The sequence below is a fragment of the Anolis sagrei genome, chromosome 6 (genome assembly GCF_037176765.1).
Source record: "Anolis sagrei isolate rAnoSag1 chromosome 6, rAnoSag1.mat, whole genome shotgun sequence".
NCBI lineage: Eukaryota > Metazoa > Chordata > Lepidosauria > Squamata > Dactyloidae > Anolis > Anolis sagrei.
Genome location: NC_090026.1, coordinates 70,172,797 through 70,186,895, shown reverse-complemented (window position 1 = coordinate 70,186,895; position 14,099 = coordinate 70,172,797). Strand labels below are relative to the sequence as shown.

Sequence of the window (14,099 nt, the reverse complement as noted above, 5' to 3'; positions counted from 1 at the left end):
TTTTCATTTAAGATAGAGAAGAGAAGCCTTTATTCTGTTGAGGGCTGCATTCCCTTGGAGGCCATCTGCCAAAGACTGTATCGTGGAGGCAGGTGGGGCTATAGGCCAAACTGGGAAGACCCATAACTTTACTATGCCTACTTCAACCATCTAATTTCTCTCTCTTTCTCTTCCGTTTTTCTTCCCTGCTTCTTTTCCTCTCACTCTCTATCTAGCAGGTTAGGACTTGAAGCTATCATCTGCTGAAGATTTTTGGAATCAGGTTGAAATGTGAATGAGAGCAAATAGATGGCTATTGTATGCTCAGGAGTAAACCCAGGGCTACGTGTTCCTCACTGCAAGAGACCACTATAACAGTAGTAGAAACACAGTTTGGAAAAGTTGCTTTCATGGAGTTCAGTTCCCAGAATCTTCATGACCAATGGCCATGCTAGTTAGAGGATTCTGGGAACAGTTATCTAAAGAAGCAATTTCCCAAGATCTAAATAAATGTTTAGTTTATTCCTGATTAGTGTTGCTCTACACATGCAGAAGAATCATGTGACATAGTCCTTGGGCAATGCTCCACTTCAGAATGTAGCCATGGTGGAAGAAGAGGGATCTGTTGTCATGTTATCCCATTTGAGGACTGGGTTGTTGTAGGTTTTTCAGGGTATATGGCCATGTTCTATAAGCATTTTCTGCTTAGGAGAGAATGCTTCTAGAACATGGCCATATAGCCCGAAAAACCTACAACAACCCAGTGACTCCAGCCATGGAAACCTTCGACAATAAATTTGAGAACTGATGATGCCCTCAAGAAGAAGAGCTACCATATCAATTTCCTTAACATGACTGTTTTCTATGTAGATTGTAGAGGGGGAATACTTTAAGTTCGGAAGTACTCAAATATGGAATCTCTATTGCATTTATTCTGAAGTGGTACACTATTAGGACAGCTGTGCTGTATTTCCCCCCCTACTTTGTGCAAATTCCTAAATTAGCACCTAGTACTCAAGGGTCTCACAAAGAAAGAAGCAGCTGCCTTCTTCCAGGGGTATTTCTGGGATTGCTTGTTGAGTGTCAATTGGGAGTACACAAAGCAATCATATTAGTATTTTCCCAAAACATGGAAAGAATGTGATTTTTGAAAAGGGGTTCTAGATCTTCAAACATTTTTTGTACAATTAGTTTGGTAGAAAATATGCTAAGTGTACACTCAAGATTTTCCCCAAATGTCACTGATGTGAGGGCCGATTAAAGCAATGCAGGGTTGATAAAACAGTATTTTCTGGATTTGTTTTGTTTGTTGTTTGCATATCACACATTCAATGGAAACAAGAGACTTACTAACATGGCATAAATCACACTGCTTGTAATTAAAGAAAATACTGAAAAATGGGAAAGAGAAGAACAAGTAAACGAGGTGGTGTCCTATCAAGTTATTCAAGCGAGGCAGGCCATTCAGTTCCCATCTAAGATAGAGCTTATCTGTTGCTAATGATCTCACTGGAAGGGAAAAAGCTGTATGCTGGCAAATGGGAAAATGATGAAACCACCAGTAAGGACATGCTGCCATATCTTTTCTTTGCTTGTGGCAGTATCATTCTGTCACTTCTGATCTGGCAATATGTAAACATGAAGGGGGTTGCTATGCAGAATGAAGGCATATGGAGGAAAAGGTTCTTTGTAAGTTCTCTTCAGTCATGCAAGAAACACAATACAGCAAGTATTTTATACATAGAAAGAAGACCCTGTAACACTGATCCCCCCCTCGATGGACTGTCACCTTGTCGTGGTGAGGGGGCTTGCGTGTTCCGATGAACCTGTAGGCACAACAACTGGAGTCGTGCACTCCCAGGAGTGGCTGCGGGGGAGGTCCCAGACCAAGCACAGTCCGAAGACCCAAAGACCTCAACGGCGGAGCAGGCGGAGGATAACATGGCACATGTTACAACGGCTGCGAAGGCGGAAGAAGGCTGCAACAGACTGAGAAGCCACGGTCATTGTGTTAAACTACATCACCAGTGGAACCTCACTCTGTGAAGTCTGTGTGTTGATCAGTTGTGCACTGACCTCCACACATTAAAAAAATCCACGCACAGGCGTCTTCCAAAGAAAATAAAAACCAACCAACCAAAGTCCCATGGCGATCAGCGAGTGGCGACGGGGGCAGGACTGTGAAATCTGGAAGCCCCTAGTCACAGACTGGCACATGGGCGGTGGGTACGGACTCAGTCGTTCTACCTCAAGGTCCGAGGCAGTTGAGTAGTTTGGCAGCTGTATCCACGACTGAGCAGCCCTATTGAGGACCCACTCTGCTCACCCCACATGGGGAGGGGGCTAGAAAAGGTGCCCCAAACATAGTCTGCCTCACTCATCCCTGACTGGACTGCCGCGTCCAGTGGGGTCACCACCCTGCGGCCAAAAAAGAAAAATGAACTTCGGTACGTGGAACGTACGGACTCTGATGGACAACAGTGGCAGTGAACGCCCCAAACGCAGAACTGCCATCATTGCAAGGGAGCTGGGACGCTTCAACATCGACATAGCAGCCCTTCAGGAGACCCGGAGAGCAGGAGAGGGACAGCTGAAGGAAGAAAAAGGAGGCTACACCTTCTTCTGGAAGGGACTGCCCGAAAAAGACCAAAGAATGCACGGAGTTGGCTTCGCCATCAGGAATGATCTGGTGAAACATCTGTCCGAAGCACCCACTGGCATCAACGAACGACTCTCAACCCTCCGAATCGATCTTGCCAAAAACCAACGGGCAACCATCATAAGTGCCTATGCACCAACACTAGATGCTGACGAAGACATCAAGGAGAAATTCTACTGTCAGCTGGACACCGTCCTATCCGGGATACCTAAGGAGGACAAAATCATCCTCCTGGGGGACTTCAATGCAAGAGTCGGGCGAGACTTCGACCTGTGGCCAGGGACCATTGGAAAAGACGGGGTTGGAAACAGCAACTCAAATGGCATCCTGCTTCTCACCAAATGTGCGGAGCACAACCTTGTCATCACCAACACGCTCTTCCGCCAGAAAAACAAGTTCAAGACATCATGGAAGCACCCCCGGTCAAAGCATTGGCACCTCTTAGACTATGTAATCACACGTGCCAGAGACCGCCGTGATGTGCTCCTCACAAGAGCCATGACAGGTGCTGACGACTGCTGGACTGACCACAGGCTAATTCGATCCTCGATGGCTATCAAGATCGCTCCCAAGCGCAGACTCCAAGGAAGGAAGGCAAGGCGCAAAATGAACACCCAAGCCCTTCAGGAGCCCTCCAGACGAGCCCATCTCCAAACAGCACTCAAGGACCATCTACCCACAGAACACCCCGAAAATGTTGAGGAACATTGGAACAAACTGAAGACCTCCATCATCCAAGCCTGCGAAGAAACTATTGGATACCAAGCCAAGAAACATCAAGACTGGTTTGATGAAAATGACATCGAGATCCAACAGCTAATTGACAAGAAAAGGAAAGCCTTCCAAGCATGGCAGAGAGACATCAACTGTGCTGCTAAGAAAAAGATCTATGCTAGTGCAAAAGCTGAGGTCCAAAGAAGGACAAGAGAACTCAAGAACATCTGGTGGACAAAGAAGGCCGAAGAAATCCAACACCTGGCAGATACCCATAATGCTCAGGGATTCTTCAAAGCCACAAAGGTCATCTATGGACCAAGAAACCATGGCATACAGCCTCTACGCTCATCAGATGGAACCAAACTCCTGAAGGACCAAAACTCAATTGCACTACGTTGGAAAGAACACTACCAAAGCCTCCTGAACCGCAGCTCCAATGTGGCCGAAGAGGTCCTCTCACAAATCCCACAACAACAAACCAGGGATGAGCTTGCAGCACTGCCTAGTTTGGAAGAAGTCAGCAATGCCATCAGCCAACAGAAGAATAACAAAGCCAGTGGACCAGATGGGATCCCTGCTGAAATCTTTAAAGAGGGAGGACCTGAGCTAACACACCAACTCCACCAGCTCATAGAAAAAGTGTGGGTGACCGAGAAAATCCCAGCAGATTTCAAGGACGCCACCATCATCACCCTCTTCAAAAAAGGGGAAAGAACAGACTGCGGAAACTATCGAGGTATCTCCCTTCTAACCTCCGCTGGGAAAATCCTCGCAAGAATCCTTGCAAACCGCCTTCTGCCCCTCTCAGAAGACACCCTCCCAGAATCCCAAAACGGCTTCCGCCCCTCCAGAGGAACCGTGGACATGATCTTCACTGCACGACAACTCCAAGAAAAATGCAGGGAACAAAACCAACCCCTGTACATGGCATTCATCGACCTTGCAAAGGCATTCGACACAGTGAATCGCAGCGCTCTCTGGACCATCCTCCACAAAATCGGGTGCCCTAACAAATTTGTGAACATCCTGCGGCTCCTCCATGATGACATGATGGCAACAGTTTTGGACAGCAGTGGCTCCCAAAGTGACCCATTTAAGGTGGAATCCGGTGTCAAACAGGGATGTGTTATCGCCCCAACTCTATTCTCCATCTTCATCGCTATGATACTTCACCTTGTTGATGGGAAGCTTCCCACCGGAGTGGAAATAATCTATCGGACAGATGGCAAGCTATTCAACCTCAGCAGACTGAAAGCCAAAACCAAGGTTACAACAACATCTGTTATAGAACTCCAGTATGCTGATGACAATGTCGTCCTGTCACTGAACATTGAGAAAACCAAGGTGCTGTTCCAGCAGTCACAAGCCAATCCCTCTCCAATGCCAGTAATACAGCTTAATGGTGTAACATTAGAAAATGTGGACCATTTCCGCTACCTTGGCAGCCACCTCTCCACCAAAGTCAACATCGACGCCGAAATACAACACCGCCTGAGCTCTGCAAGTGCAGCATTTTCCAGAATGAAGCAGAGAGTGTTTGAGGACCGGGACATCCGTAGGGAGACCAAGGTGCTTGTCTATAAAGCCATTGTCCTCCCAACCCTGCTATATGCCTGTGAGACGTGGACAGTCTACAGACGTCATATGCAACTCCTGGAACGATTCCATCAGCGCTGCCTCCGGAAAATCCTGCAAATCTCCTGGGAAGACAAGCGGACAAACATCAGTGTGCTGGAAGAAGCAAAGACCACCAGCATTGAAGCGATGGTCCTCCAACATCAACTCCGCTGGGCCGGCCACGTTGTCCGGATGCCCGACCACCGTCTCCCAAAGCAGTTGCTCTACTCCGAACTTAAGAACGGAAAACGGAACGTTGGTGGACAGGAAAAGAGATTTAAAGATGGGCTGAAAGCCAACCTTAAAAACTCTGGCATAGACACTGAGAACTGGGAAGCCCTGGCCCTTGAGCGCTCCAGCTGGAGGTCAGCTGTGACCAGCAGTGCTGCAGAATTCGAGGAGGCACGAGTGGAGGGTGAAAGAGAGAAACGTGCCAGGAGGAAGGCGCGTCAAGCCAACCCCGACCGGGAACGCCTTCCACCTGGAAACCAATGCCCTCACTGCGGAAGAAGATGCAGAGCAAGAATAGGGCTCCACAGCCACCTACGGACCCACAAGGAAATCCATAATGGAAGACCATCTTACTCGTCCAACGAGGGATCGCCTAAGTAAGTAAGTAAGTAACACTGATCCAGTAGTCTTTTTTTTTGTTTGCTAAAAGAGCTCCGATAGAAGCCTAGAGCAGACTGCATTTGGTTGTCCTTAAAGCAAAAACTATATATTATTTTATGTGCATTTTCCTACTGCTTGCTGTAATGGATGTAAGCCTACATTGAATAAAGTATATTTGTGATTTTTAAAGAAATGTATATAGTGTTTTTGCGGCACATTTTTCAAAGGCATGTCTTTTTCAATCATAGGGACCACAAAATCCATTCAGTCCATCCCACTGCCATGCAAGAATGCACAATCATTGCATTCCTGACAGATGGCCTAATATTCGGGAGGAAATTCAAGTGCAGAAATTCACATTCTGACTATAAATTATATCTAATTCATCATTCAGTTCAGAAAAAGCAGAATTGAACACATCTATAACATTTATAGTCTTTTACCTGTGAAAGCTGTTGGAAATTTGTAGTACTTTGAACTTTTACATTTTAATATAACAACTGTTGAATGTGTCAATCACTGTTACAATTCTCAAATAGTTCCATGTATTTCTGACCTCACTGTCATGTTATGGAAAAGCACTCCCTTCCGTCCCCCCACATCCAGGTATTTGACACACTTTGTTTAGGGCAACTTTACTGAGGTGCCATGGGACTGAGCTATAAGGAAGTTAAATCTTGGAAACTATTACAGCACTTTACAAACAAGGGAACTGAACCAACCAGATTCCTGAGAGTGTCAAGAGGCAAGTGCTCAAGATATTCCTCACTTTGGAGCTATTCAACACTGTATAAAAACCTCTCCCTTGTTTAATATATATCTAACAAGGTAATTGGATGGAGAGCTGGAATATGCATCAGAGCTTGGAACTAACCAGGTACCAAAATAGTTAATTGTAAGGAGTTCTTTTCCCCATACCAGAGTTCTAAGAACATCGCATTACGGTTGATCTTGACTAGGGATAGCGGAATTTTTATGGAGAAACTGTAGGTTCAAAATGTTATCTTTACAGTTAGGCAGATATAGTTTCACTAAATGGTAGAGGGGGAATATGTTATGCTTTCAGTTCTGGCTTGAGAAACAAAAAACAAGGAGTTGCTTTTATTTACAATTATAAATAAAATATGTTTTCCGGGTGGAGGAGTATAGTGAGAATGCTTGGAAAGATGGCTTTCCAAACTGCTATCTGGCCATACCCTACGCTCAGTTATTTTAAAAAATTTACTTTAAAGACTATACATGCGCAAAACATTCTGAACCTCTATGTATATGAAAGGTTTCTTTCAGTGATGGGAGGAGGAGGAGGGGGGGGGGAAAGAGGAGGAGGTGAGAAGCATCACGGTATCACGGAGTCCCTGATTATTACTCATGGAGTCCCAAGGGCTCCATGGAGCACAGTTTGAGAACCCCTGGTCTACATTAAAGTCCCACCCTTGGTTTCTATAGTTCACTGATTTTAGACTGACTGGTAGTATTTCTCCAATCTCAGGCCTACAGGGAAGGCAAACTGAACCCTCCCCTCTCCAGCTGTGATATGTGCCCCAAAACCGCCCTGAACGACTTACAAATAAATTCCCTGTGTTTCCAACAAGCTTTATTTCTCTTTTTATTTTTAGCGGAATTGGGGAGAGAGTCTTTGTGTAAAAAAGAGAATTCACCCTTCCTCTATGCTACAGTTCCTTTCAAATGCCCCTACCATGCCTGAAGGTGACCATGTACATTATATAATAATAATAATAATAATAATAATAACTTTATTTATACCCCACCTCCATCTCCCCAAGGGGACTCAGGGCAGCTAACATGAGGCCAAGCCCAACAGTTACAGTAAAGCAAATGAATACAACATAAAATCATAAATTAATACAACAAATAGAATACAATAAAATCAAAGAAAATAATATAAATTAAACCCACCTAAAACATAAATAACAAAACAATAACCAAGTGGGCAGGGCCAAATACAGCTAACAGGATTTTTAAAACCCTGGGTGAGATGGATGAGTAGGGTGCTATATCTGGTGGGAGGTTCGGATGGGACAAACAATGGGATTTAGTTCATTGAAGGGCGAGATAAAGTGTATCATTATGTAGTAAGCTAATTTGTAGTATGGCTCTCATTCTAGCATTACAGACATAATTCAAAGAAATAGCTGCTTGATGCAGTATAGCCCCATGCAGTTGGATTTCTTCCAGGAGATCCATAAAGATACTTCATCTACTTTGCCACACATTCGAATTTCCAAGATCAGTGTCAGTTTAGTGTCAATGGCATTTACATACAGCATGTATTATCCCACAACTGGGAAATTCCTGTCTTTGCTGAGCTTCAGGAACTACTGCAGTGCTGTATGGTTAGCCAGGCTTAACCATACAGAGAATGGTTTCACTGTGTTGCATTGTCCATTAATGAGGTCTTTATTCCACTGGATTTATATGAAACTCTCTTAAGTCAGCCATTTTTGCTGTAGTTCAAAACTAGCTTTAGGGTCTCATCACACTGGAGAAAAAAATCCACTTAAAATCCGGATTCTGCTCCTGCAGAATTCTGGGGTTTGAAGTTTAGGGAGGAGCCTTTAACTGCCTCACTAAACTACAAACCCCAGAATTCTGTAGGAGGCAGAATCTGGATTTTAAGTGGATTTCTTCTCTAGTGTGATGAAGAGGTAAAACTATTGTGGCCAGACAACAAACACAAACAAAAGCATGCAACAGAAAGCTCTTGATGTGCACCAGTGCTCTGTGGCTTGTGTTATTAACATCTGGGCCTCAAATTGGCTATAGGATTTCCTATGTAATTACCTGCAAAACCGCTTTAATGCCGGTTTGAAATTGCATTAAATGGTCAATGTAGATGAGCTTGAGATTTTAAAAAAAAGAAACATTCAAACAGAAACCTGCAAACCTTCTGAGATGGAATTAACAAATATTTTCTTTTTGTCAAGAGCAAAGCATAACTAAAAGTCACTGGACATTATTGAAAATAATACCTTGTTTTGTTTCAGGGCTCCCTTCTCCTTCATGTGAGGGCAGTCTTTTCCTGTAACAACTGCTTTTATATCTGCCACAGGCACTGTATCAAAAGAAAAAGAATGCGTGAGAGATATTCCAATGAAGTATACAAGAAAACCACTGTAGTCTCAAAGATGTAACACAAAACTGATGTGTTAGAAATAGCATTCCTTGTGTCATGTTCCAACTTCTGATGTGAGAAAAGAGCCAAACAAAACAAAAATCAGGGAAACCAGGCACATGAAAAGGTTAACTGGCTTTCTCTGCTCTCCTAAGAAATTAAGATGTATGGGCCGATGAGGATGCTATACACGTTTGCTCAGAAATATAACTGAATTCTGTGCCATTTATCCAAAGTTAAGCACTTATAAGAATGTAGGAGGAATGTTATTACTTTCATGATTTTTCCTTGATGGTCCCAAATGCATGGCTACTTTATTATGAAAAAAATTTAAACCCTCTTTCCACTAAACTTGATTTTATTGGAGCAGAAAAAATGCATAATACTATTCTACCAAATTATTTAATTTCATATGTTCCTCTCCCTTCTGCCCATAGAATCGAAAGAGACCACATGGGCCATCTAGTCCAACCCCTTGCCATGCAAAAAAAGCACAATCATAGCACCCCTGAGAGATGGCTATCCAGCCTCTGTTTAAAAGCTTCCAAGGAAGGAGTTCTCCCCATACTACGAGGCAGAGAGTTCCACTGCTGAATAGCTCTTACAGTCAGGAAGTTCTTCCTAATGTTCAGGTGGAATTTCATTTCCTGTAATTTCAATCCATTGTTCCAAGTCATAGTTTACAGGGCAGCAAAAATCAAGCCTGACACCCTTTCACATATTTATATATGGCTATCAAGTCTCCTCTCAACCTTCTCTTCTCCAGGCTAAACATACCCAGTTCTTTAAGACGCTCCTCATAGGGCATAGTCTCCAGATTTTTTGATCATTTTAGTTGCCCTCCTCTGGACACCTTCCAGCTTGTCAATATCTCTTTTGAAATATTGACAACCTCCCAGCTTGTCAATATCTCTTTTGAACTGTGGTGCCCAGAATTGGACACAGTATTCCAAGATGACAATAAGTTGCTGTGTCTGACTTTTCTGGGAAAACAGTTTCCCCAACCTTTTCCATTTGAAAGCCACTCCAAGGAAATAGGAAAACACACACACACACACATTCATGAAACTCGGGAAAATAAGCAAGTACTCCTATCTTTGATTCTCATCTTTGACTAATGGAAAGCGATATATTTATTATTTAAAACAAAAGCCAAAGGTATTTGAAATAATATGCCATTGCTTTCCTTCTGAACATAATGGAACACACAGTTGTTTAAAATGAATGAATGCTTTATTTGAGACACTGTTTTTCCTAGGAGACCTTATTATTTGTAAATGCAGCACTTGCTTTTTTGTACTATTCTAAGAGCTTCAGGCTACTGTCAACAAAGGTATAATGTGACAGAGTCTCTTGCCATGGACTTGCACCATAACATTAGAAAGGGACACTGTATTGTCTAATTAATAAAATTACTGATAAGGTTTTTAGTACCAATATGACTTTACTGGGGGATGGAAGAAAGTAAGGAATAGTAATACTGTATACTTAAAAACCATAAAATGTTGCATGAGCATCATTTCCCAGTTAGGATTAGCACAACTGGTAGTATGCAGCCTTCTGATTTGCCACACTTCACTACTGAAAACGGAATTTCAACAAATGCTGGCATACATGTATCCATGTGTGTTGCTTGTCACCAATACTATTGAATTTGGTGTCTATGACACACAACCACTTTTCCCTTTCACACTACAATGTAATACACTTACAGTCTTTACAAGAATGATGTTGATCCATTCTCTATGCTATTAATAAGTGCCTGGCAACTGCATTTTTGGTCATGTAGAAGGGAGTTTGAAGACAGAACCAAAGGCCCAAAAGGGTGCGACCAAAGCCACTTTGGGAAGCTTTTCAACATCACAGTTAACCTGTGATCTGGGCTTGTGATGGAGTCCAAGTGCAGCTTGTTTGGCACAAGCAAGTAACAATACAGGTCAGGAAAAGGCAGTATGTGCTATGTTCATGTGTATTAACTTAGTAAATATACTTCGATTTCAAATGGAAGTCAGTTTTAGGGGAACTATAAGCTCCCCCTGGAAAAGTATCCATGGAAAAGCTGTGACAAGTACCGTGATGTCTATATATATATGAATGAAACAAGATAAGAACTTAAAAACTTCTATTTCACCCTAAGTAGGACTCAACAGCCATACATATTTTATTATGTTAGTCCTCCTGTTACTGAACAACTGTTATGCTTTTAAAACTTTAACATGAAAGCCTACATGCTAATGGAATTGTATTGTTGGATTTTCTTTGTATACTTGTCTTCAAGCTGTGGAAGTTTCTCCTGGGGCCATTGAGTGAAGACTTTCTAAAAAAGATCTCTTAACCTTTTATTTTCATTGCTATGTAGTCTTTTGTTCTCAGTACTTTCCCAACATAGCAAAGAGTACAATCTGTAAAACATGTATTATTTGGCCAGTAAATGGCAAGTGAAAACAGTCGTGCCACAAATCCTTCAATCCACTTTTGTTGTAGTCCAACAAAATTAAAAATTTTAATTTTTAAAAATTTTCAAAGCTTCATTGGTTTCTTCATTGGGCAAAAGATGTTTTAAAAATAATACAGGATAAGAAAAAGGGAAAAAAAAAGTGCCAGTGCTGAAGTTACAGGCCTACATTTTGTATCAGATGTTTTCTTTGATGTAGTTCAGTTGATCTGTAGCAGAGCTTCCCAAAGTGGGTAATACTGTTCCCTGGAGGGCTCTGGAATGATCCAGGGAGATGGTAGTAGCTTGGGGTGCAGTTAGGGGGTCATCAATAATGATAAGGAGCAAGTAAAATGTAAAGAAGGAAGAGCAAATTGAAAAGAAGTACATGTTTCATCTTTTATGTAACACAGAGTTAAAGTCGTAGTGATTACTTTCTTTTCAAATGAACATACAAAATGCAAATTATAGCTGATCAAGCAAGTACTGGCAGGTAAGTATGTCACGCATGGTCAGGAGGTCCAGATGCAACTAGCAGGAATATGTCATGTAATGACTTGCTTACAATAGGATACTATTAAATAAGGTAAAAGTAAAGGTTTTCCCCAGACATGAAGTCCAGTCGTGTCCGACTCTGGGGTATGGTGCTCATTTCCATTTCTAAGCTGAAGAGCCAGTGTTGTCTGTAGACACCTCCAAAGTTATGTGGCCTGCATTATTTCATTGAGCACCATTACCTTCCCACCAGAGCGGTACCTCTTAATCTACTCACATCTGCATCTTTTCGAACTGCTAGGTTGGCAGAAGCTGGGGCTGACAGCGGAAACTCACGCCGCTCCCCAGATTCGAACCGCTGACCTTTCGGTCAACAAGCTCAGCAGCTCAGTGCTTTAACCCACTGCACCTTTGGGGGCTCCTATGGAGAACCATACAAAGTTATGGCTTGTATGGTAGTGTATGGTTTGCCACTATTAAGTAGGCGATGTATATGAAATCTAAATTAGATTGATTCTGAATTTTGTGACAAGCAGTCAATATTAGTGCAATAATTCCTTAAATTCATGCTTCTGATAAAAATAAGAGCTGAATGTCAATAAAATAATAGCAGCACATCAGCTTTATCCTTCTCATTTAAGATTATTTTAATGTTATTTGTATTTTTTTGTTTTAATATCCTTTGTTATCTTAATTTCTGTGTGTACTGCAAATGATACTACAATTGATTTAGAAAATGATTTTATAATTTGAAGCTGTAATATATCTTATTTACAACAATATCTTTATGATGCAGGTAGAAATATAGATACACAAAAGAATACATATTTGTCACTGCATCTTTCTGATTGTTCGCTGAAAGAAGGTAGATTTCCAGGGGGGCAGTGAGTAATTTACCTGGTAGGTCAAATATGTTTGGGAACCTCTGGCCTGAAGAAATCTCAATACAGACAGAGGCTACTCCCTCTTTTTTTCTCCATATGGAGAGGGAGACAAAGGACCATGAAGCCACTATAAAATAACCCCACTTCGGGTGCAGAGTGTCTCTTCCGTTTGTAAAACTACAGGCCCCTCTCTCAAGCAAAAAACACTGAATTTCTAAATATATCTATCTATCTATCTCTGGAAAACACCTACAAAAACTGTAGGCCTGTGACTAATAGCATCATTCTTTTTTTCCTTCTCTTGAATGATTTTTTAGCATCTTTTGCCTGATGAAAATTCAGTGGAGTGTGGAAAGCTTGAATGAGGTACTTTGTGCATTTTGGTTTCCCAATAAACATATCACTCTTTTGTGGATTTTGTATTTTGCTTTGTGACCAGCACAGCTATCGTATAATTTATTTTCCAAATCTACTCAATATTCTTTTTCTTAGGCATACATTTCAAATGTTTGTCAGGTGAACATTCCCTTTCCACACAAACAGACATCGGATTGGGCAGGGGAATGGATGAACAAAGAGTCAAATACTAAGGACTCTCTCATGCATACACACATATATGCACTGCATGTCCCATGACTGTCACTAAAAGTGGAGCTATCTAGTAGCCAAAAATGCCTTTGACTACCAGCTCATGTTCCACAAGCTTATGAATATGGTAGGTGTTTCTTCATTTGATACAAACACTGGTTTTAGAAACATATGATAAATATGGTTGGATCCTCTCAGCATCCATATAATTTAAAAATATAACTAAACAGAAAAAATAAAGAGCTTAATGCTTATTCTTGAATCCTAACCCAAATGAATTCCTATAAATATAAAAAGCCAAGGCAGCAGGAGACGACGGGATCCCAGCTGAACTGTTTAAAATCTTAAAAGATGATGCTGTCAAGGTGATGCATGCCATTTGCCAGCAAATATGGAAAACACAAGAATGGCCATCAGACTGGAAAAAATCAACTTATATCCCCATACCAAAAAAGGGAAATGCGAAAGACTGCTCCAACTTCCGTACAGTTGCCCTTATTTCTCATGCCAGTAAGGTAATGCTCAAGATCCTGCAAGGAAGACTCCAGCAATACATGGAGCGAGAGTTGCCAGATGTTCAAGCTGGGTTTAGAAAAGGCAGAGGAACGAGAGACCAGATTGCCAATATCCGCTGGATAATGGAGAAAGGCAGGGAGTTTCAGAAAAACATCTACTTCTGCTTCATTGGCTATTCTAAAGCCTTTGACTGTGTGGATCATAATAAATTGTGGCAAGTTCTTAGTGGGATGGGCATCCCAAGCCACCTTGTCTCTCTCCTAAGGAATCTGTACAAGAACCAAGTAGCAACAGTCAGAACTGACCACGGAACAACAGACTGGTTCAAGATTGGGAAAGGCGTACGGCAAGGCTGCATCCTCTCACCCAACCTTTTTAACTTGTATGCAGAACACATCATGCGATGTGCGGGGCTGGATGAATGCAAAGCTGGGGTGAAAATTGCTGGAAGAAACATTAACAACC

The 14,099-nt window shown here is 42.0% G+C and overlaps 1 protein-coding gene across 3 annotated transcripts in view; it reads right to left on the bottom strand.

Moving 5' to 3' along the window:
* The window catches only part of ELMO1 (engulfment and cell motility 1), a 341,069-nt gene that overhangs the window by 13,909 nt on the left and 313,061 nt on the right, over window positions 1-14,099 (bottom strand). For all 3 annotated transcript variants that reach the window (XM_067470179.1, XM_060781614.2, XM_060781615.2), the window contains one exon: window positions 8,575-8,657. In XM_067470179.1, coding sequence (XP_067326280.1) covers window positions 8,575-8,657 — 83 coding nt within the window. The remainder of the gene's footprint in view (window positions 1-8,574; window positions 8,658-14,099) is intronic.